At 43.1% G+C, this 23967-nt stretch overlaps 4 protein-coding genes across 4 annotated transcripts; 1 reads left to right on the top strand and 3 right to left on the bottom strand.

Annotated features, from left to right (window-relative positions):
- Positions 1-1037: 1037 nt before the first annotated feature.
- LOC143339441 (inactive all-trans-retinol 13,14-reductase) lies at positions 1038-5982 on the bottom strand. The gene is made up of 11 exons (XM_076760670.1): positions 5826-5982; positions 4331-4513; positions 3891-4132; positions 3598-3793; positions 3220-3417; positions 3014-3133; positions 2764-2902; positions 2261-2370; positions 1953-2119; positions 1605-1764; positions 1038-1207 (listed from the first exon to the last, which is right to left on the bottom strand). The coding sequence occupies exons 1-11, from the start codon at positions 5980-5982 to the stop codon at positions 1038-1040; spliced, it is 1842 nt and encodes a 613-aa protein (XP_076616785.1).
- Positions 5983-8321: 2339 nt separating this feature from the next.
- On the bottom strand, positions 8322-9301 carry gngt2b (guanine nucleotide binding protein (G protein), gamma transducing activity polypeptide 2b). Its single transcript, XM_076760339.1, has 3 exons — positions 9147-9301; positions 8848-8936; positions 8322-8687 (listed from the first exon to the last, which is right to left on the bottom strand). Exons 2-3 carry the CDS (start codon positions 8929-8931, stop codon positions 8559-8561), a joined length of 213 nt encoding a protein of 70 aa, XP_076616454.1. The 5' UTR covers positions 8932-8936; positions 9147-9301; the 3' UTR covers positions 8322-8558.
- Positions 9302-11335: 2034 nt separating this feature from the next.
- On the top strand, positions 11336-15111 carry tmem101 (transmembrane protein 101). Its single transcript, XM_076760136.1, has 4 exons — positions 11336-11504; positions 12627-12807; positions 13099-13245; positions 13669-15111. The coding sequence occupies exons 1-4, from the start codon at positions 11374-11376 to the stop codon at positions 13975-13977; spliced, it is 768 nt and encodes a 255-aa protein (XP_076616251.1). The 5' UTR covers positions 11336-11373; the 3' UTR covers positions 13978-15111.
- A 2998-nt stretch (positions 15112-18109) lies between these two features.
- Positions 18110-23938, bottom strand: lsm12b (LSM12 homolog b). The gene is made up of 5 exons (XM_076760135.1): positions 23787-23938; positions 21795-21928; positions 21066-21175; positions 19588-19714; positions 18110-18716 (listed from the first exon to the last, which is right to left on the bottom strand). Exons 1-5 carry the CDS (start codon positions 23911-23913, stop codon positions 18624-18626), a joined length of 591 nt encoding a protein of 196 aa, XP_076616250.1. The 5' UTR covers positions 23914-23938; the 3' UTR covers positions 18110-18623.
- Between the last annotated feature and the right edge of the window lie 29 nt (positions 23939-23967).

Here is a 23967-nt window from a genome sequence, read left to right as displayed (position 1 = left end):
CTCGGTCGTCTCCTACAGACCACAGTTTGTCAGCCAATCTGCCCTCCGTTTACTGAGGAAATGTTCACTTAGTGTAGGAAGTCTGAGGTTTCCCCCCCTACGTTTGATTTCAGCAGTTACTCAAACAACACTGGGGTTATAAGTCAGGTCAGAACAACATAGGTGGGAACTAAGAAACCCAGGGGGGCCTGTAATCTCAGTTCAACAGTAAGTGATATATAAATAATTAGCAAAAAAAAAAAAAAAAAAGTACCCATTATACCTGATGCTGATAATTATTTTTGATAAAATAATTATATGTTACAGGTAATACTTGATGTAATCATGGGATCAATTCATATATGTTCATATCGAACAACATCAGTTTTAGCACGTCGAAATTTTGAGTTTGGAGCATTTTTTAATTTGATTAATCAAGTTTATTGAGCATGTCATGATCTTTATGGGCTCACAGTCACAATAAGAAAATCACTGCAAGTGTACTAGAATATAACCATTTTAAAGACACCTGGTCCAAATGATGCAGAGTTACAGTGGGGCATTAAATATCAAATAAAATCATTTAGGTATAGCTTATTTAAGTGAAGATATTGCACGTTATGAACATTTAAACACCTGTGGTTACCTTCTCACGCAAACCAGCACCAACAACCCCATCAAAACCTTTCCCAGCCCCTTGTGTACTGTATATACACAGTTAGTACAATATGGTAAATGAGTCACTCCATCTTAAATTTCGTGAAAATCCGGTTGCAGTCTCATTTTCTGGCCTCCCACTTGAATGAGTTAGTGGCACCATGTTAAGTCTTAGCTTTAGCACAGCTTTTAGTACAAACAGGACATAACATCCATTCCTTTTAATTGTCACAGAAGTAGAGTATTGGAGTTAGTGTGTGTATACTTCATCATATTAGTATACAGAATAGATGAGACTTGGTGGTAGTGTGTTCCTTAAGCTTCCCACAACAATCAAGGGTCCTTTTTCAGCAGGTTTGTGCAGTGTCTCCATTGTCCTGCAGGGGAAGTAGAGAGCACCCTCACTGCAGCTTCTTCTTAGCCAGCTCGGCCATCTCTCTGGCTTTCCTCCTCTTCAGCTTCTTCTTGAGGAGGAGCAAGTCAATGTAGACGATGTGATCCAACACCGCAGAGGCGCAGAGGAGTCCACCATGCAGAGCGCCTGCTATCCCACAGCTGAACACGTCTTGGCCTGGAACAGACAGACACAAACACATTGTACAACCTGCTGGATGAGACAAGACTACCTGGAGTCTGGATTCAAATTATCCTCTTATGTTTCCCTCCAGAGGATGTTTTCCTTCAAGCGCTTTAATTCCCTTAGGTTTAAGACTTTCTCACAATTATTTTTAAATGTTTTAACTGTACCACTAAGAAAAAAAATGGCTGCTTTGGTATGAAAAAATGCACAGAAACTCTCATATTTCAAAGTGTTGTCAGCCCCTCCGCATCACATGAGTCAATCTTAGGGCTTGTTGAGACATTTCTGTGCCCGTGAAAACACTCAATCACAACACACCAAGAGCTGACGGTGCTTGCAGAGCTTAAGAGAAAAACCAGTAAAAGCTTTAACAAAGTTTGTATCATACCTGAGATGTAGAGGTTTTTGACGGGGGTGTTGCACCTGTTCCTTGCCACAGTCTCAGCCTGGAAACGCTCCAGGTTGTGCTCAGCAGAGTACATGGCCCCACGCTGGGCACCCAGGTAGTGCATGTTGGTCAGTGGGGTCGCCACATCCTGGAAAACCAACTGGAAAAACAGGTTATACAAAGATTACAATGCAGTCTATGGTAAACCATACCGTGCTTTCATAGCTGTAAATTTAGCATTTTCTATGTTTTAGAAAGGTTTAGATAATTTTAATGTGCATGCACAAACAGCAGACACCCTTGAACATGTGGATACGTGAAGGTATGATAGAGAATGATGGCTCCTACCTTGTCTTTGATTTTAGGGAACAGAGTACAGGCCCAGTCAAAGAGGTTCTTAGCAAATCTCATTTTGTACTTGTAGTATTCATCACCCCTTTTGCGCACTGTAGTGTCCTTCCATTCCTCAAACCATTCATAGTTCACCATCGTCAGTATTGTCATGCAAGATTTTCCTGTGAGCATGAAGCACATCAGACATCACACCTGATCTGTATGGACTTCTGTTCTAGAAGAAGAGCATCTTTAAAAATGTCTCTATCTTTAATTATTTTGAACATAGTTTCCTGTTTCTGGCAACAGTAGGAAAGTAGTACCAGGGTGTCTTATTTTGGCTTCTGGGTCTTTGGAAGATGGCATTGTGATGAACATCATGGGAATATTATCCGGTGCTTCCTCTTTACTCAATGCAAAGAAGTCATCCATCCTAAAAATAAAAAAAACTTATGAAACTGTAAAATTTAGATCGTCATCCCTCACTTAGAGCAGTTGATGCATATAGCTGATCCTGTACTCCATCTAGAGGACAAACAAGGGAACTCTAACTTATCTAACTTGTTAGTTGAATAACCTTTTGTAAAGGGTCAATAAATGCTACAAGTTTAGCTACACATTTTTTTCCTTTTGGAAGAAATAAAAGCTGACCCACAAGAAAAACAATAAATGTTAATGTTCCTGGGAGCAGGCCTACCCTGAGAAGTTAGTTTTGCCTCTGTGAATTTACCACATTCCTACTTCTTATACAATGGGACCCCCTTGTGGTAACTGAATGCTACCTCTGCGTGTAGTGGTATGTATGATCAGGGCTCTGCATACTTACGACTTGTCCATATCATTGTTTTTGAACAGCCAGAAGTTGGTGGACTCGAGGCCCAGCTCCTCTTCAGTTCCATCAAATCCAGAGAAGACCAAGAATGATCCTCTGCCATGTTTCATCATGTTCAGTCGCTCCTGAATATCTATAATATGGGAAAGGTTATCATCAGCTTGAAACTCCCTCGCTGTTTTGAGGCTAAAATTTGATTTCATTCAGGATTCATGCATTTCGGGAAAAAGGATCTGTTGATCACCTGGCCAGACTTTAATCTCAGGGGGTAGAAGTTTCTGGAAGGTGGTGAAGATGCCACAATTGGACACAACCACTGGTGCATGAACCTCCACCTCCTCCTGACCTTTCCTCACTTTGACACCTGTCACATGGCACAGAAAGGACGTCTTCAGTCAGTTACCTGTGACACCTTTAACAGGTGAAAAAGGAGCTGAAATCTTTTCTTACCGCAAGCCGCTCCCTTCTCATCAACCAGGATCTGGGAGACAGGAGCTCTGACCAGGCAGTTTCCTCCATATTTCTGAATGGTGCGGATGATGTGGAAGGCGATCTCACTGGCACCACCTTTAGGGTAGTAGGCACCTCGTTTGTAGTGATGAATCAGGAGGGCATTGATCAGAGCACTGGATTCCTTTGGAGGCACGCCTGAATATACACAGAACATAGGCGTAATAATTCTTCTGTTGTGATTATTTTTCGAAATCGTATTCTCCTCTTGTTCAGGAACCGAACTTGTTTTGGCTCCTTACTGCAACAATTTGCGTTCTGTCTCACTTCTGGACTGGAGGTTGGTTTTCTACTCTAGTGAAATTTCTGAGGACCCACCATAGAAAAGATAAGAAAAGATGAGATGAAGATCCTTGTTGCTGGTCAGGGTGTTCACCAAGTCTGTTGCACATGTTCCAGAGAGACGGAAGACCGAGGAGAGGAGGTTTCCGATGCCTGACTTCAGCAGTAACAAAGACACCCACTGTGGGATCAGTTTCAGAGTTGCCAGGTAGTGGGTCTTCTTAGCTGAGACCTGTTGGACAGGAGATGTTCAGGATGGTCAGAATTCATAGTTTTGTTGTGACATTTTAGATGACCCTCTGAAATATGTGTCCACCAGTTGCTGGTACCTTCATGATTTTGAAAAATTCCTTGATGGCCTCTGTGTCATCAGGGAATTGCTTCATCAGATGGGCTTGCATCTCAGTTTTGCCGGAGAACATGGTGTACTCTCGTTTCTCATTGCCCAGGCCAATCTGAATGGTGTCAAAGTGTTGATTTAGCTGGTGGAACTCCAGCTGACCCTCAGAGATCTGGTCGAAGGCAATGCGCAAAAGACTGTTCTCGTGGACCTGACCAATGTAGTGAAGCCCTGGAGGAGATAGACCGGGGAACATCCACATATGAACGGTATTAACAAAAAACGTGATGAAATGTGAAAATGTGTAAAAATAAGGCCCAGGTATATCTTTGAAGTGTTTCTGCTGAAACACGCGGTCAGATTATCAAGTAGCAGCTTTTTTGCCAATAATTTTTCAGACAAAATGCGTGAAATTACAAGTAGTCTTACCAACATCAAACTCAAAGCCCTTCTCTATGTAAGTGTGGCAGCAGCCTCCGGCCTGGTCATGTTGCTCCAGGACCAGGACTTTCTTCCCTGCTTTGGCCAGTGTGGCACCAGCTGTCAGCCCACCAATACCGCTGCCAATGACGATGACATCCAGGTTCTGGGGCACTTTGTCAAGGCTGAAACCTGGACAGAGACACAGAGAGCTGATGTTAACGTGGTACAATTTATCTTTCTAGTTCGGACAGATTTAGTAAAGATGCATTGTAAATGTTATCTTGAGTAAGTGCTGAAACTGAGGCATCAAAATGCGTTGCATAATTAGGTTGCATAATAGTTTGAAGGTTGTATTGCACACTCTTCCACCATAAATACATGACTGCAGAACTAATTCCTGTATCTGTGTTCTCGGCAATAAACTGTAGATAAAACCGCTAACATAATCTCCTATTCATGATCTAATTAAGATTACGCGCACAGATGAAAAGTCGTGACAGTACTTCTCCTAATTTAGGCCAAACATAAACTTGAGTTATCACACAGCAAACAGGTCATTTAGATAACCGTATCAGCACACCTCAGCAGTTGTAAGAACTACAGTTACAACATTAGTTGTATTTGCAGTCCATCCTTTTCAATGATATATTTTATAGCCAACTTCTATATACATTGAACTATTCTCTCTATCACTAGGCTATCAGTTATCGTTACTGTCATTAAAGGCCGCATTGAGTGCTAGTTCAAGGATAGTAGTTTGTTTATTTTCAGGCAGACTTGCAAGTTTTTATGATGAGCTCACATGCATTTGAAATTAGGGTAACCAAGAATAATAAACTGTAATGCTACAGCCAGCAGCCAGTTATCTTAACATAAAGACTGGGCACAGGAAATAGAGCTGGCAAGGAACCAAATGGTCATATACCAGCACAATAGAGCTGACTAATTAGCTAATTAATTTATACAGAAGTGGTTCTACAAAAATAATAGCTGCTAATTTCCTGAAAATATTCACAAAATAAAATAAAGCATAAGCAAAAATGAGCATATGTAGTTTTCAGTGGACCTTTTTCACAGCAGAGGTTTTGACTTATTGACTATTTTAATTGTTGAATAATGAATTTGTCCATTGTGATCTCAAATTTAACTTTTTATTAAAAAAAAAAAAAAAAAAAAAAAGGAAAATCAGTTAAATTCTTCAAATTTTTTGTTTCTGATTTTGGATTTTTTGGGAGAATTGGTGCTTTGCTGGCTTGAGTGGTCCATTTTTGTTTTAAAAATATAGAAATCTCAAATTTACATTTAAGTGGACAATAAAGTCATACTAATATATTGATAAACCACAGCAGCTGTAACAACTACAGTTACAACTATGTAGCATTCATACTAATATATTAATAAAATACTGTAATTATTTGATATATTGTTAAAAGCAGAGAGCTCATCAGGTTCAACTGGTAGAAAATACACTTTCAAGCATTTTCAACTGCAGTAACTTTACCTTGCTTGATGACTTTGTCCCGCTTCTTCTGATCAAACTCTCGAGGTCCAGGGGGTCTCACAGACTCCAGGGAGAAAGGGCTCGGTTTCCCAAACAGGTACCAGTAAGTGCCAGCGGCCCATACAACCAGCCAGACTAAGAAAATCAAGAGCCACATCGTGGAAGCAGTCGCTGTTTCAGTGTCTGTGCTCAGTGTTGTTCTGCAGCGGTGCAGAGTGATCACAGCCACGGTGGCGGTTTTATTCTGAACGCTGCTCCTTTTTATCGTGGTAGTGCCAAAGGTCTGGAGCAGAGGGCCAGCTAACACTGTTCATGTTATGACAGCAATAAAGATAAAGTGATAAAAGACCCATTTTTCTTGCAATGCACAGATCACATTAACGGTGCCTCAATGGCACACGGCTACTCAGCACTCGTTAGGTGCACAGACAACAGCAGTGCGTTAGTCTTTTTTTTATCCCTTCATCCATTTTGCTTTATTTCACTCGCCCTTAAAGGAATTCCTGTAAGAGATGCGCTCTTCGACAAACATAAATTGTGCAAAGAATCTGTCTAATATTTGAAAGTCAGTGCTTTTAAAGTAAATCAACAGTTCCACTGCCTGTTCAGATATCTGAAATTAGCAGTTACAACATTTAAGGCAGTAATTTATGACAAGTTTGTAGGAAACTTACTTAGATTAGATACATCTGCACAAGTGCTCCTATCTGATAAGACAATTAAGATAAAAGAATACACTATGGACAAGTCAGCCTAGACTTTACACATGCGCTGTCCAGTTGTATGGCTTTACAACAGTGCAGCTGAGTGAAATTAGTGAGTTTCAGCATTTCAAGTCTGATAAGGACAGAGTTGTTGTCCTTGGTGAAGCAGTAGGGCTTCGATGGGCCAAGAGGGAGAAATCATTTCATTGTTCAAATTGCTGTTATAACACTGCACGTAGCTGCCCTGCAATATCCACAATATTTTACTCCTGAGGCATGATAATAAACAGACGTCTAACATGTAAATCCATGTTACATGACCTGTGTCATTTCATGCAGTCTATGCATGGACTTTGTGCTCAAGCTGTATACCGATTCAGCTGACTTTGAGCCATGAATGTAATCTGAAGCAAGCGGTAGCATGAACAACAACAGGTTATGTTGGCTCCAATAAAATGTAAACGTAAATTTAAGATTGAGCTCATGGAAGACATTTTGGTTTCAAGCACTGTGACGCAAACAACTCAGGTGTAATTAGTAGTGGTATTAACGATGGCTCTGTTCCGTGTATGTCTGCTCCTTGTCAAGGCCTTCACATATGACCAAAATGGTCATATTTGCAGCTGTAAGTTTCCTCTTTGCATGACATTATCAAACTCGCAAACAAAAGAGGATTAGAATCGATGCAGCAGATATTGCGTTTTTTTTACTCCACACATTCCTCTTCTCAAAACCTGGAGCCTCTATTACCCACAATGCAACACCGACAGTTCAGTCCGATATTCAGGTGCGTTAATGCTAGTAGCAGCTAGTGTAGACTCAAGCAGAGACAAGGAGGACTTACAGAGGTCTGATGACATCAGTCTTTGTAATTCAACACCCGGAGATTTTTTTCATGTTTCATTTTGACTCAAGTGACATCGCTTGAGGCGATTTACCAGATTTTGCACAGCTCCCTCTGGAGCCACAAAAAGGTTTGTACAGGCTAAAACCAAAGAAGTTTCCCTGTAAGAAATATGCCATTTTAGTCGTCTCCAGAATCTCGGACACATTAAAAATGGTTCAAATATGTTTTAAATTACATATTTACAATCATATTTATGACCTTCGCGGCTGACATCACCAGCACCACCACCTGATCACCAGCTCTGGTGTGACAGTATCCTTTGCCCTTCAGCTGCAGCAGGGAGTTGGTTTAGCCTCTGTGTTCAGCCAAGAAAACATTTTGAACTTGGCATCAAATACTGAGAAATCACCAAGTTTCTCTAAATGACAAGTGACCATAAATAGTTCAGGAAACAGGTTGATTTGTGTGAAGAAGGTGCTGATATGTTCTTTGAAGTTAAAGCCACACTTCAAAAAGCTGTTTTCATACTGATCGCTGCGTTTGCAAATCTTGGCCAAATGATTTGCATTTGTTGTTGCCCGGATTGAAATGACACTAATTGGATGGAGAGCTCAAAATGGAAGCCACTGGAATAAGCTTAAAGACTTTGATACAGGAAGCAGCTTTGTGTCGACAGGCCTGTGCGACCGACTGCGCTGCAGCAATGAAATCCTATTAAGAATTAGACTAAGTAGTAGCTGCACGCCCCCTGTGACTTTGCCCTGCTTTGTGCAGCAACACGAGTGAGTGTCATGTTGAATTATGCTGATTACAGTCAGAGATACCAAACAATTCATAGTCAGCCCTATTGAATATTAACCAGCATGATACAATGAGAAGAAAGTGCAATACGGGTGCAATAAAAGTGAGATATGCTAATGAAGACCAATAATGAGAGCAGCCAGGTCAGGTCAAAGCTTCGTACAGCTATTTTAATTTAATTACAAATTGATAAAGAAACATTTTCATATCAACAGGTACATACAGTAATCCAGTGATGGAAAAGGGTCTCTCCTGGTTAGAATACCTTTACAGATCTTAGTTTTCTCCCTACTGTACATTTTATCCACAAGAGTTCTACAGGAACATCACAGCAATGTAACTGGCTCTCATAAAAAACACTTTTCCCTGGATGTCGCTGTGCTATGTTATTATACAGCCTCCCTTGTCTCCCTTGTAGGGGTTCTTGTCATCAGGAACGCCCTTAATCAGCGGGTCATTTGGTAACAGTCCCTCAACAAAAGCGATGGTTTCTGCGCAGTTTGCACCCACCTGTTCAGAGGAAAGAGGAAAACAGATGGAAAACGACAGTTTAGACTTGCGTGCTACGACACAGGCTTTTAGTAACTAAAATTAAAGATAATATTAGGCAGATTGTTCACAACTGATGGCAAGAAAACAAGACTCTCTGTTTTAGAGGTAATTTCCTTACAGGTGTTCTTGGTGTGCTAACTTCCTTCTTCAACTGTTCCAGCTCCATTTTCAGGATTTCCTTATCTGACATATCCCGAGCCATCCTGGCTGGAAGAGGAAACCAACATCAAAATGATGAAACGTCACAACAAATGCCTGAAAGTGATTCCTTCAAAGTCAAAGTGCTGTAACTTGCACTACATTGAGATTTTTCTCATATTACTACTTGTCTTCCAATCATCCAGTTTCAAAAACACTCATCGGACTAAATGAATGTAAATCCAGCACAGGCCATAAGGCGCAGTCATCAGTCTTTACCTGTTGAATGGCGGGATCCCCAACAATCAGAGAAAAAGTGTCGGCTCCTAAGAGCTCATTGACTGTATTCCTTCCTCTTGTCCGGTCGCTTCCTCACACTGACTGATCGGTGCTGTCCCACTGCTCTTCATCCCAGCTGATCCCCGCTGCTGGCTTTTGGGAGAGGTCGGCACAGGATTGGACCTGATGTCACCAATCCCCCGTGATGAGATTAAACAATCAGGAGCCCTGACCCCTGAACAGGAAGGAGGAAGGGAAGGGAACACAGATCCTCACAGATCTGATCTGCAGACGGCAGGACTGAGAAAGTGAGACACTGAAATAGAAACGATCGACGTGTGAACATCATGTCATCTGATGCTGCCTGTAAACTGTAACGCACCAAAAATTCAAAACAATATAAGATATGTGATAACAGCCTTTCCAATCAGTTGCTCTAAGGCTCGCAGCGTCACCTCATTAAACATGTGGACACGTAGAGGGCTACATCCACCCAACAAGCAACAGTGAGACTGCTGTTTTGGGGACTAAACTGGTTAATTTTTGCTCAAAGTGTCTTTACAGGCACCGCGTTGTTCCTGTTGTAACGATGCATTGGTACATATGTGCTCATTTAGTGATATTGCATTATAAATGTAGTCTTTGAACACGGAGCTCGGGGGACTTTTCTCGTAAGCAGTTTGGTAGCAGCAGGTGTTTTTGGAGCATCCCACAACTTTCCCAGCCTTCAGTTGCTCCTGTTTTTAAGACTTCCAGAGTGGGTGAACTGGAGACTCTAAAGTGCCCATAGATGTAAATGAATGTGTGTCTAGTTGTCCTTAGAGCTTCCCACCCCCACCTCTTACCCAGGCTCCAGCATCCAGCTCCCTGTGAGGCTGCACAGGAGAAGCAGTTGGAGTTAATTGTTGGGCTGAAAACAGGCTGATGGCATCAAAAAGCTTGTTGATAAAAACAGAAAAAACCAGTGAACGCCAAGATTTTTTTTGTAACTGAGAAAGTTCAGTGTGAAGCATGTTCACTCACTTTCAGTTAAAGGTTTTGTCCCACTACTCTGGACTAATAACCTCAAGTTGACATTTCATCTGAGACATGAGAGGCTACTGATCCTTAACTAAACCTTCAGCAGGACTCACACTAAGCCATTTTCAGGATGTGGGTTAGTCTCATCCACTCAAGATTAACCTGAGACACGTCACTGTGCATGAACAGCAGTGTGGAGTCGCTCCTGCCGTTATGAAGGCCCGGTGTGTCGCTGATGGAAAACTCCCCACCGATCTGTCCTGCCTCACTTTCATACTTTGAATCACTTTGTCGGAGCATTAACAGGATGTTTTTTTTAAGAGATTTTGAGGACTTTCGTGCTGAAACGATTAATCAATTTGGTGATCAATAGAGTATTAATCCACAGCAGTTTTGACAACTGACTAATTAAGTCATTTATCAAGTCAAAATTGGCAAACATTCTCTGTCTCCAGCTCCTAAAACATTAAAATGTAATTATCTCAGTGTTATTGTTGTTGTATATTGGATATCTTTTGATTTTGAGCTGTTGGTCAGACAAAACAAAGAAAGTGAAGATTTCTCCTTGGGCTCTGGGGAGAGGACACTGTGGTGTCCTTGGTATTGTTTTGAGGATTTTCTGGGTTTCAGTGAGCTGAGGGCTTTACAGTCTTCAGTTGTTATTACTAGCATGAGAAATGGCCTCTCTTTTTGTTATTGCTCTGCATGCTTACAAATAATTGTAATAACTTTTGCATTCTTAATCTTATACTATTATATTCTATTATTTTTGTCTCAGTTTTAAACCCTGTCTACCGCCCTGGTTATGTGCATTTTTCTTTATTTTCTTATTGGCTAAACTTTTCATTGTTAATTACCCCCTAGAAAATAATTAGGCCATGTAGCAGTCACATGTACTTTTTCCTTCTTTTGAACTTAGTTTCTGTAATGATCGGTATCCGCCTCTAGGTGGCGACGTCGAAGTTTTTATCCTTTCCCCAACTGCCATGAACGAGTCTGTCCCGCCCATTTCCTGTTATCGACCAATAGGAGGGCGTCTCTTTGCTAAACCAGAAATACTTTTCAAAATAAGAGCATAACTGTTTGAATCTAATAATTCTCCTCTACAGAAATAAGATGCTTGCTTTTATTTCGACAGGTGTCTGTATTTTGGCAGGAAGTCACTCGAATATCTGCACTGTCGTTCGAGGATAGACGTACAGTGACAATGGCAGCTCCCAGCAGGAAACAGACGTTAAGATTTCTCAGTCAGTTTGGAGCCTTTATTCTAACCCGGTTCGGATTTTGGAACTGCTTCAGCATGTTGATGCTGTTTGCGGAACGAGCGGACTCTAAAAGGTAAAAAGCTTTGGATAAGAAGGCGCTGTGAAGTAGCTAACGTTAGCTAACGGCAATCTAAATCAGCGTTTAACGTTTACAAATACAGTCTTCATCGTCAAGATAATTATCAGAGCATTGCGTCGGTTAGTGGGGTGGATGTTGCCTTAAATACTGAACAATATGCGTGTTAGCTGACTCGTTCGTGTGTTTTTCTGTTGAAGTGAAAACATGCCAAGCTAGCTAACGGGCTACGTTTCAGAAAGTCGACACAGCCTCAAGCTAACTGGCAGCCATATGGAGTTGTTTAAAATGAAACGACGGCTCATATTTAGCCTGCTCTGTAATCTTCAGTCTGACAGGGGACAGGTCGTAATTATTTGTGGTGGTAATGGTGGTTTTAATCTCGTATGTACACTGGGCGTGTATTGTTTCTGTGTGCGCTGGGTAGCTCTTGCTTAGACAACCACACCCCTCTGAATTATCGTGTAATTAGAGCGACCTAAAGGGAAATGTGTAAGTTTCAGCCTTTGTCATGCCTGCCTCTCCTCAGCTGGTTATTTTTCCTCTCAGTCTCCTTTAAAGTAAGATATTTTATTTGGTGTACTGCTGACAGACTTAACTCTTACTAGGCCTGTTTGAATGAACCTTGATTATTAATGGATCGTTTTACTGGGTTTTCTTGAAGCTTTATGAATGTCAGTAGTTGCTTGTGGTTTTCCTTTCTACATTAGTGTTGATTGATGTGGAGGGAAAAAACACACACACACATTTATACTTAATCTCTTTACTGAAGTTGAAATTGGATTTGCGGTTGTACTTTTGTTACTGTCACATTACACAAAAATGCTGTTATTCATTTAGATATTGTACAATTATTTAGACAGACAAACTACAATACTGCAGTGTTATTGTTAATGCATTTCTAAGACAGAACAACACATGAGAGATGCATTAATCACAAATGATCAGTGGTAGCAGCATTAATGCAAAACAAGCACAGGTTTATTGGGCCGTTTCAATGCTCATGTCCATCTGCAGTACACAGTTATATATAAATACACGCATGCAGTGAAGTATGAGACTAACAATTAAGCAGTAGCAGTATGATTTGAAGCTCTTTTGATTCGTTGTCATCTGCAGGAAGCCGGACATCCATGTACCGTACCTGTACGTGGACATGGGGGCCGCCGTGCTCTGCGCCAGCTTCATGTCGTTTGGGGTGAAGAGGAGGTGGTTCGCGATGGCCGCCGCCGTACAGCTGGCCATCAGCACTTACGCGTCGTACATTGGAGAACAGGTGTACTATGGAGACTGGCTTAAGGTGAGTCACCTTCTGTGGTGTACAGTATCAGCAGACTCACCGCGACGTCTGATGCAGTCTTGCACTCCGCCTGCTGAAGTCTGTCAGAGGTCAAACCGCCACAACATTTGGATGTGTGTCAGATACAGAAGCTCATGTGAAAGTGGCCCAGATCAGTGTTACATTATTAAAAACACATCTGTGTCACACACAAGGATAAAAATGGATCTGGGCCACCACTAGAAGTCTGAAAGTAGATTGTTTCATCGGAGGTCGACATCGTCGCACAGCCTGAAGTTTGCTGTCCTGCAGGTACGAATGTACTCCAGAGCGCTGGCCATTATCGGAGGCTTCCTGGTGCTGGCCAGTGGAGCGGGGGAGGTGTACAGACAGAAGGCCCGCAGCAGATCCCTGCAGTCCACTGGGCAGGTTTTCCTGGGAGTCTACCTCATCTGCATGGTAAGACCTGTCCCTTTTAAGGATGATTTGCATGTGGATGAGCTCAGTGATCAAATCTGACACTTCACAGCGGGCAGACAGTCACAGAATACATTTATCTACTGACTGAAGCTCTTCTCCAAAGTGTCATATGCTGCTTTTTCTGCTTTAGATCATTGCAAACTGAATATCTAACAGTTAAAGACGTCACTCAGGCTCTGAGAAACTGAGGCTCATTTCTCATGTTCTGAAATTTACTGGTTAAAGACTTGTTAGTTTGGATTCACAGATCTTCTTCTTCTAGAAACCAGATAATTCTTATTTCTATGAGTTAAACTTTCTATGTGCATGTGTGAAATGAATCAGACCTTCACCTTTAAGAGTTTCTTCACAGCAGATGTGAAAGTCATTTTAAAAAGCGCAGTACCGCTCTCCCTCCACTAGGTGTACTCCCTCCAGCACAGCAAAGAGGACCGGCAGGCCTACCTGAACCACATCGTGGGCGGAGAGATCACCCTGATGCTGCTGGAGGTGCTGTTCGGGGTGCTGGCGCTGGCCTTCCTCTCCGGCTGTTACATCCGTCTGGCCGCGCAGATCCTGGCCACCGTCCTGCCGCTGGTCATCCTGCTCATCGACGGCAACCTGGGCTACTGGCACCACACGCGCAAGGTGGAGTTCTGGAACCAGATGAAGCTGATTGGACACAACGTGGGCATCTTCGGCGCCGTGCTGATCCTGGCCACCGACGGCTGAGCCCCCGGGCTCTCACAGACAGGCTCTGCAGACCGAGGCGTCTGCGCAGGATCAGACTGTCGGCCTTTACGTCACAGCCCGACTTCGTCCTCAAAGCCACCGCTCAGTGACCTCTCAGGGTTCAAACACTCCACGCTGAGACTGTTGGATGTAAGCAGCGTCGACTGTCTTCCAGCTGGTAACTCTGCTTTTGCAAGAAAAAGAGAAAGAGGAGCTTATTATTTTTTCCGTTTAATAATTTATTCAGATTGTTTTTTTGTCTCTGTAACGCTCTGAAACACGACACTGAGTGTTCGCACTGTGTACGGTCAGGGAAACACCTTTTACTCCAGAGGTGTCTGCTGGCTCCATGATGTTTTACAGTAAAGGGAAAGTGAAACTTGAACGTATGCTGAACTCTGGGAGCGTTATCGTTCTGGCCTTTTTTAATAAAGACTTTTGTTGCTTTTGTCTTGCATTCATGTGGATTTCGTTGAGTTGAATAAGCACAGCTTTTATATCTTCTGTGTAAATACTGGTCACATTTTATATGAAATGACTTCCTTTAGTTGAAGGTTATGATCCATGTTTGAGTATTTTGGTCATTAAAATGGATTCATGTCACTGAACTGTAATTATCCTGTAATAACTGATTATTCTGACGCCTCATGCTTCCATGAGATGAACAGTGTTGCACAGGATGAACGGCTGAATGTAATTTCATTAAACGGGATTCATAAATCATGTCTGTGATTGAACACTGAGTCGCCAGTTTATTAGGTACACCTCTATAAAACGAGCACTGAAAGTTTCTGTTATGGAGCCTCGTTCATATAAACGAGGTGGACAAAATATTAAGGACACGATTATTCAACACCACAAACTGCAGCCTCCAAAACGATCACACCGTCGAATCGACACTTCTGGAACAAAAACTGAGCGCCGTAATCTTCGTTAAGGGCGAGTTCATCACAGAAACGCAGCATTAGACTGGATTGTCTGAGTAGATTTGCCTCTAAAGGAGAGACTTCATTCACCTTTGAGGTTATTTTTTAATCCTGACGAGTCAGATTTAGCTTATTTATGCAGGTGTTTCACTTTGGCTTTTGCACCGTTTCAGTGTGGATGTTAAATAAAGACGTAAATCTCACTGAACTGCTTTAACTGGTCAGTTTTTCTTTTTAGAGCAGTGAAATTACATTAAATAAAGGTTCAGCAAAATGTCCATTATCACAATTAATAACCAATAATCAGTGGTGGAAAGAAAGCACATATATTTACTCAGTTACTGTACTTAAGTACAATTGTAAGCTACTTGTACTCAATTGAGTATTTCCATTTTTCTGCTACTTATAGTTCTACTTTTCCACATTTTAGGGATAAATATTGTTGTTTTTACTCCACTACATTTATTTCAAAGCTTTCATTTCTAGTTTGCAGATTCAGATTCATTCATACAAAATCTAATAAATAAATTACAGATTAAACTGTATAAAGTAATTGAAGTTAGTTCCATGTTTACCTGCTGCAACATTAAGGAGATGAACGCATTAACATCAATAAATCTAATCCAGTAATATCATGTGTATTACTCTGAAATGGGTCATGACTCTGCATACATTTACTTTTGGTACTTGAAGTTTATTTTGATGCTTTTGTTCTTTTACTCAATTGAAATTTTAAATGCAGGACTTTTACTCGCAGCAGAGTATTTCTACACTGTGGTATTAGTACTTTTGCTTGATTTTAAAGTTGTGAGTAGTTCTTCCACCACTGCCAGTGAAGAGGCAGCCATGTTGGTGTGACCACTGATATCATCTCATCTATAAGTTCACAGTTAAAGATAAAAAAATGCCGCAGGTCAGCGTTGAGCGTCTTTCTGATTGGTCAGCGTCTACAGCAAAGATCAGAGGCTGGAACTCACCGAAGGATCATGTGATGAGACCAGACGTGACGTGTTGATGGTTTCTGGAGGGGCCAGCTGGTGATGGACTGGAACTGGACGCGGTCGCTCACACGCGGATGTTCGCCGGACGGTGCAGGTCCAGGGGTTGTAGGACATCTGGAGGTGGGTGTTGGTGGTCTGGAGCTTCAGGCAGGTGAACTGAGCAGCGTCAGACTGCGTCACTGAGACGTTGTTGTGGCCGAGCAGCAGCACCTCCAGCCGCCTGCTCAACAGGCCGCCGAGAGCCCCCACATCCAGCGGAAGCTGCCGTAGCTGAGGTCCAGTTCCCCCAGGAGTCCAGGTGCTGCAGCAGGTTGTGGCCCAGGCGGAGCTCCTGGAGGCCGGCGGACTCTGAGAGAAGCCCCGCGGGATCCAGCTCGGCCGGTCAAAGCTCAGGTCCAGTTTGTCCCGCAGCGCCGACATCAGCTGGAGGAGAGTCACTGTCACATGCACGAGGAGAACATTACACCATTTACTCCATTACATTTATTATAGAGCGGAAAGAGTTCATCAATCAGTCCACAAAACAGCTCCGATCACTCATCAATCCTCTTTCACTGAGCAACAAAAACACGCGCTGCTTCTCGTGTCTTTCTGCGGTGGTGGAAGGTAACTGAATAATTTACTGCTGCACTTTATTATACATTTGAGTAACTTATACTTTGAGTATTTCCATTTCATTCCACTTCAGTAATCTTCAATGGAGGACTTTTACTTGTAACAGAGTATTTTCAGTGTTGTATTAGTACTTTTACTTCAGTAACAGATCTGAGTACTTGCTCCACCTGATTTTATATCAAAGCAAATTGAAAAATTTGGGCTCTTTTATAGACTAAAAGTTTGATAAATAGAAAAAAATGATCAATATTTGCAGCCTTATTTCACATCATCAGTTACTTTGTACATAAAACTTTAAATACAAAGATCAACTTAATTATAACTTCCATGTAAAATATGGTGCATGTGTGTATAAAAAGTACTATTAGAAGCATAAATTAGTTACATCTTTACAAGCTGCATTACATAACTACATTAAAACTGTAGTTGTTGGAGTATTTTGCATTGCTTGTACTTGAGTAAAACATCTGACATAATCAATAATCAATAATTAGTAACATGAAATACTGTTTTTTGGTACCTGTGGCTGCAGAGTTTGGATGCTGCTGTTGCACATCAGGAGGATCTTGAGGGACCTCAGCCAGCTTGTTCCCACTCAAGTCCAGCAGCCAGGTGCCGGGGGGGGGGGGGGGGGGGGGCACCGATGAGGACCTGGACCAGACCTCTTGCCCGGCAGTCCACCGGCTCAGAGGACTGGTAGCGGCTGGGGGGCAGCCTGAGGCCCAGCACCGTGTTTAGAAGAACGATGCAGCGGCACCAGACGGATGATACTGATGTCGCTCCAGTAAATATTTCTGATTAGAGAAGGATTACGGGCTTCAACAGATCACAAACAGAACCTGGTCTGTGCTGGACCTTTTCCTGAAATAAGGCTTCACATCTGCTGCTGCATTTACAAACATGATGCTACTTTTCTAATGAGAGCAGTTATCTTAGCATTTCTGCATCACATCACGTGAGATTAGGCGGATTTTTTCAAGCTAAATCCTTCAGGATGAAGATAATTAAGGTACAAATGATGGGAAAGATGGCTGGCATTAACGAGGACTTAAAGGTTCCTCAGAATTAAGCATCTTTTGTGAATTAAAATGACACCAATAGTAGAAAATATCAGCAGCACTGTGGGCAAAAAAACTACCATCAAAGCAGCCTGAGTGACATTTTGCAGTCCTCCAAAGCACAGGTATCACTGCTGTGAGGTGTTCTCCAGGCACAGACACATCAGCACTGTTTGAATATAGATTTCATGCCACTGATGGTCTGTTCAGAGCTCTTTGTTAACCAGACGGCAGCAGCATCAAACCACAAGCTGAAACAATCTCAGTGATTCATTTGATGGTTTCACTTGGCTGTAGTTACACCGAAGCATCACAACCCCTGCAAAGGCACCCGAGCACCGTCCACAAAAACCCCATCCCGCTCAGACACGTGGACGCGAGCGGCGGCCTTGTCCGTCACCCTGAGGACGGTTAAGGACGACAGCTGTGGTCACGTTGAGCGAACACGTCCACAGCCGACACGTTGAAACATGCTCATGAAATCATTGTGCGTGAGGCGTTCAAAAAGCTGTTGAAAATTACAGTATTACAGTCAGAATTTTTGTTACTTTTATTTTAGAAAATGTCCTTTAAAGTGTGGCGTTTCAAGTCACATTTTGTTTAAAATACAGAAAATACAGACAGTAGAACATGGATACAGCAAAAAAAGGAAACAATGACAGAAAATAAAGCTAACAAGCCTTTCTGACTGCTCTAGTTTTCTCTTTTTGAAATGGAACTGAAGGCAAAGGAAGGAGGGCGGAAAAAGAAAAGGTTTCGGGGACAGGGGGGAGGAGTGGGGGCAGAATGAGACAAGTTAGTTCAGGAAACTATGGTTGCTTTATGGTTCATGTTTAAATTATTCTTTATAAAGTCTAATTTAAGATTTAATCTTTCCTCTTTCTTTTTTGTCTTTTTCATTTAATGGTATTTTGATCTTCTGGATCCAGGGCCCTCAGCGCTCCTTCCTTGTGGTCTCTGACTGAGGACAAGGAATGCCGACTTAGTCTGGCAGTGGGAACAAAACCACCCGCGTCGCCTTCCCCCGGCCAACCCACGCTGCCAACTCAAGAAGATAAAGTGGAGTCCTTCTGTGTTTGCTGTGCTTGTGAACGTTGCATGGACTTCTGACTTTCCACGTCTCTAAAATGTTTCTCAACCTGCAGGGATGGAACAACATTCATGAACAATCTGGACGCCAATTATGAGAAAAATCAACTCGAACACGTGTGTGTAAAGGAGCAGCTGGCCCAGTAAACTCAGAGGAGTCCAACCAGCAGTCAGGGAGCCAGTTTCAGTCACAGACGACGGTGACGCAGGCTGTAAATAACTGCCGACGCTCTTTCAGCCCCTGCAGGCTCACACAGGTGTGTTATGGTCCTGGTCTGATTAGACTTCTGGTCAGGTGATGTTAGTACGCGCACGCCGTTAGTCCAAATCTGGGCTTCAGGAGCGTTCTTTGGACACTGTCTGCCTCTCAGCTGAGGTTTTTACTGCAGCCTGTGACACGCTGCCTCTTTCCTGAAATACTTTGTGCACGTAAACGTCGTCAATCTGTCTGACGGGCAAACAGCGTTCAGTGTTAGAGGCAGAACGCTGCCGTTAGCCACTACAAGTCCTGTCAAATATGAGTTTATTAGTCTTCCTTGGTTAACGATGCTCTTGCCACACAGACATGATGATTCGGGTCAATATTAGCGAAATGTGGGCGAGCTGAAATGGAGTGAAGGCAACAGAGTCTGACCATGTCCGAGCTTTAAAGGAAAAATAAAGCTCTTCACAAACACTGACATGAATCGACCGTCACCAACCGACTGCATGGATTTTCTGCCTCTTTGTCATCTGTGACAATAAGATGAGCATCTTTCATTTTGGACTGCTGGTTGGACAAACAAAGCGAGCTGAAGATCTCTGAGAAGCTGAGCCGTGCATGTCATAGATCAGTAATTATGGGACAGAGACAGTTGCTAGCTGTGGTCTTAAAGCCGTGTGTTGTTGGTGAAATGCTGTGCAGATAGAAAGCATACTTACTATTTTGCGTACATGACTTAAAGCGCTTCCCTCTTTGCCTTTGCAGTTCTCAACCTGGTAAGGCGGCGAGATTACGACGTCGTCCATCACAATAATGTTCTTCTCCTGCCATTTACAGTCTTTGATGCTGCAAAGAAAAGCACAGCTCGTCTCATGTGCGGCTCGAAAGCTTTGGTTTGTGAAGCAAACACTGACGGCGGCTTTTCTAACTGTTTCCTTACATCTATCTCAACATTCTGCCAGCTGAACGATCTCCATGACCGGATGTCTGAACGTGATGTCCACTCATAAAACACTGACTACTTCTACGTCAGATACGTGCCACAGACGAACAGAACGTCAAAGCCATCACATGAGGAAACGAGTGAATCTGAACTTTTTTCTTTTGTGAACGTACTCGTATCAATCACTAAACAATGTTAGTGATTAATAATGAGCTGCTTTTAATCATAATCCATGTCTGTATATGTTGTAAAACATCAGAGCTTATTGATACTGAGGTGGTTAATAATTCAGCCCTGGGACCTGTTTCAGTGTCCAATCCTCAAGATCCAAGAAAGAATCAGCTGCTGAACTCAACACGAGCTCCGTTATCCATCGTGAAGTTCTTCAACTTCGACATCAGGAAACGAAAACAAGCTGTTTTTGCCTGCAACCTACTTTGACAATACTGTGCATTTCTGTCTTTATGCCTCTATTTAAACTGGTCTGGAGTCAGCTCTAGTCAGCTAAAACCTGAGACCTGATTGGCTAATGTTAGCATCAGTTTAGTGTTTAATATGACTTCCTCGCTGGAGTTCCAGAGCGACACATCAGCTCAGTTAATGGTCTCCTTTCCACAACAGAGCTGATTTTAATGCAATGAAACGCTCAAAGGGCAGAGGGGGGGCGTCTGGATGGAGAGGAGGAGAGGTGAGGGAGTTCATTCACAGGTGACAAACGTCTGCCTCAAAACCAGCAAAGTTTGTCACCAGCACAGACGTCGTAGAGACAGCGTGCCGTCAGTCCCTCCTACAGTATGTTTACTGTGTTACTTTCACTTTCTAACGAGCAGCATGTTTTCGCTGAGTTATGTCTTTTACAGGATCTGTTTTTCTGCTGAATGACGTGTACTGCGGCTCTTTCTCACAGCAGCCGCTTGTCGACTGGTCGAACATCACTCAGCTGCCATTAGGGTCAACTAAGCTCAACCGGATTTTGGATCAGGTCTAAATAGTCTTGGTTTTACTCTGAACTGTCGAACCGCTTCAAATTGAACTTTGTGTGTCGGATTCAGGTAGGTTTTAAGCAGACAGCTTCAGATTGGCTCCAGGTAAGTAAGTAACAGCTGACATGAAATGACTGAAATCAGCATCGTTTCACCTTCTTATTGACACTCTGTACTTATAACTGACACACATGTACTGATGACCTCGACGGAGCAGGCGAGCAGCTGCCTCCTCCGCCCCGCCGACCCCACAGCAGCATGCAGTTCTTACGTTTTGTGAATAGTCTGGAATAGCTGTTGGCCCTCCACAGAAACCCCAGCACTGATTGCATAGGCTTGGGACAGCTTGTCCTCCTTTTCTGTCCGTGCTCGATTGGCAAGCTGTGAAGAGTGAAGCAGAACAAAAGGCATTCTTAATATTATTTACCAAAAGAGCTCTGAACAAAGACCACGTGAATCAGTTAATCACAGGGTGGAACTTCCACATTTCAGCAAAGTCGTGGATCCATCTAGAAACAATAGGTGTTGCTCTATTGCTGTGTCCCAGTTCAGGGGCTGGATCCTCACTAGACTTTATTTCGAGACTGAACACATGATCAGGCTGACAAGGCCGCTACTATTTCACAGGCTCCTCAAAATGCAGCTTTATTTTGTCCGAATACACCGGTTGGTAAGTTCTTTAATGGAGCGTTCACTGACCCTCCACGGCTCATAAAGTCAGGAGATATTACGTGATTGTGTGTTATTTCTAAAGAATTAGCCATCGTGGTCATCAGTTACTGGTAAACGCCGCTGAAAGACGGACATCAGAGGGCAGAGGTGACAAATCACTACCAGAGAAACTGCCTGGAGACAAAATTTGGAAACTTTTGACTTACATGTGCTCTTACGTTCAGCAGCACATTCACTTCTCAGAGTCACCTTTGATTTATCTGCCTCTGAAGTTAATCATCACCCTCATCATCGTGATTGGAGGACAGAAACATGATGGTGGACTTACCTTGCTAACATTCAGTGATGCTAGTGGGGGTGGAGTCTCAGTGCGGTCATTTATTATGTCCACATCAGAAACATAGGCTAAGTTGATCAGGATGACGTCGTTGAGGTTTGGCTTTCCGCTGGAGGAAGCACATTCTTCGAAAGAGCTAAAGTCAAGGCACACACACGACTTCACAGCGGCGCGTCACAGCACAAACGGACCGCTGAAACCTGACCCCTGCTGAACCTGAGCGCCATGAGCGAGACTGAACAGAGACGCTTATGACACAGAGAACACAGGCTGACTAACACTGACGGGGAAAGGTGGTGCCAGTTACAGCGTGAGGCTACCAAAGGCGGTGCTGCCACCTACAGCACCCACGCATGAATGAATGGACACTTGTGTTAGAATGATGCACAGCTGATGCACATGCACACAGCAGCGGAGCACGCGTTCATGTTCAGCGAGTTTGAATGAAAATGCCACTAAATTTAATCATCTGTTGAGTCAATTTCCCTCCGACAGCTTGACTTATTTTAGCAGGATCTTTGCTGGTTTGAATTCTTCATTTTTCCAGGGTGAAATTTTTGAGTGAAAAACAGCAAAATTCTGAAAATGGAAATTTGTCTGAGTGTAAATGAGTGTTTCAGAAAGCCTGACAGAGCAGGTCCTCACACCATCATCACTCGTCCTGTCAGTCACACATGCACGACTTGTCAGACTTGTCAGCGGGGCTCTGAGAGAAAACCGGCTTTGCCTGTATTTTACACTAATCTGCGACACATTGATAGCATCGAACCCCTGAATGATCTTGAATTTGTCGGCCAGTTGATCCAAGAAACAAAAAGACACAAACTGGGACAGGATCTGACCTGTGATGCCAGCATGACCTCAAAAGTTTGACCTAAGTGGGAACCTCAAGCCAAGTGAAATTTAACGTACAAACTGGTCTGATCTTTGTTTCATCCTGAGCTGTAACTCATTAGACTCATGTCAGACCTGTTTAAGAAAGTGTAAAATAAAAGCTCAGGCTTTTCTGGCTTCACTAAAGGCATAATTTGACTGTGATGTTCAGTTTATCTTGGCTGGCTGTTCTCTGTCAAACATCTTAAACAAATATTACAGATCTCTGATGCCAGCTGTCAAACCTCCGCACTGTATTAACTTCATTCATTTGGAGTTCCACCTCACAGCTTAAGCCAGTCAGTCATGATGTGGCCTACAAGCCATCTACATAATGTTAACACTCATACACACAGGAATGGGTGTAGACATCTCCACCAGCAGGCTAACGTTAGCTTCACAGAACTCATGATGCCTTTACACACCTGAATCGGGTTAAAATGAAACAAAACTGAGGCATAATTCGCCCCTTTAATAACCAAAGATTTAAAATATCACCAGAACCGGGTGAGACATAGTAAAAAGCCCCCCCCGATAAGCCTGGGAATGCTAATACCGTTAATTGAGCTAGCAGCGGCAATGTGGGCTTAACCGAAACTTAGCATGTTAGCCGAGCAACAGCTAGCAGATGGTAGCGTGGATGTGTGACTGCTAACGACTCAAAGTAATGCTACTACAAACTGTGATGCCGATCTGTGAACAGAAGCCAGCGCGAGGTGCGCTAAACGTCAGTTAGCTTGCTAACTAGCAACGGTTTGTGGCTGCTGAGAGCACACAGCCATGATGCCTTACTAGGACTCGTTGCCAGATAGTGATCCATGTTGAGGTCCGGCAATACAATGAGTGGATTCAAAACACATGCACTTCATAGCAGATATCGAGAAGCCGTGAAACCACCCGGCGACGCCGACAAGGCCTTCGACAGATTAGAGGTGGATGGGGAACTATCTCACGTACGAAAAACATTTAAAACAGACAAAGATATGCAACTCAGCTACCACCAATTACGCCTGCGCGGATCACTATTTGACATATTTTCGGTTACCCTACAGGCCCTTGCAGCCAGGCAGGCCAGCGAGCCGCCCGCAGCTCGAAACCAACAAAGGATACTCAGAGTCAACATCTTAGACTGGTAGTCAAACGCGACGACTTCTCCTTGCAGACGTTGGCCCAAGCAGGTGAGGCAAGAGACATGGCTCCCGACGCTGAAATACTCCCCCGGTCCAGGAGCCGCCATCTTCTCCGCCAGGAAACCGGAGCGCCTGCCTTACGTAAAACGACGCGATGTCGT

The sequence above is a fragment of the Chaetodon auriga genome, chromosome 20 (assembly GCF_051107435.1).
Source record: "Chaetodon auriga isolate fChaAug3 chromosome 20, fChaAug3.hap1, whole genome shotgun sequence".
In the NCBI taxonomy this organism is placed as follows: domain Eukaryota; kingdom Metazoa; phylum Chordata; class Actinopteri; order Chaetodontiformes; family Chaetodontidae; genus Chaetodon; species Chaetodon auriga.
The sequence above is the reverse complement of the archived record's forward strand: the minus strand, read 5'-3'. Positions and strand labels throughout refer to the sequence as shown.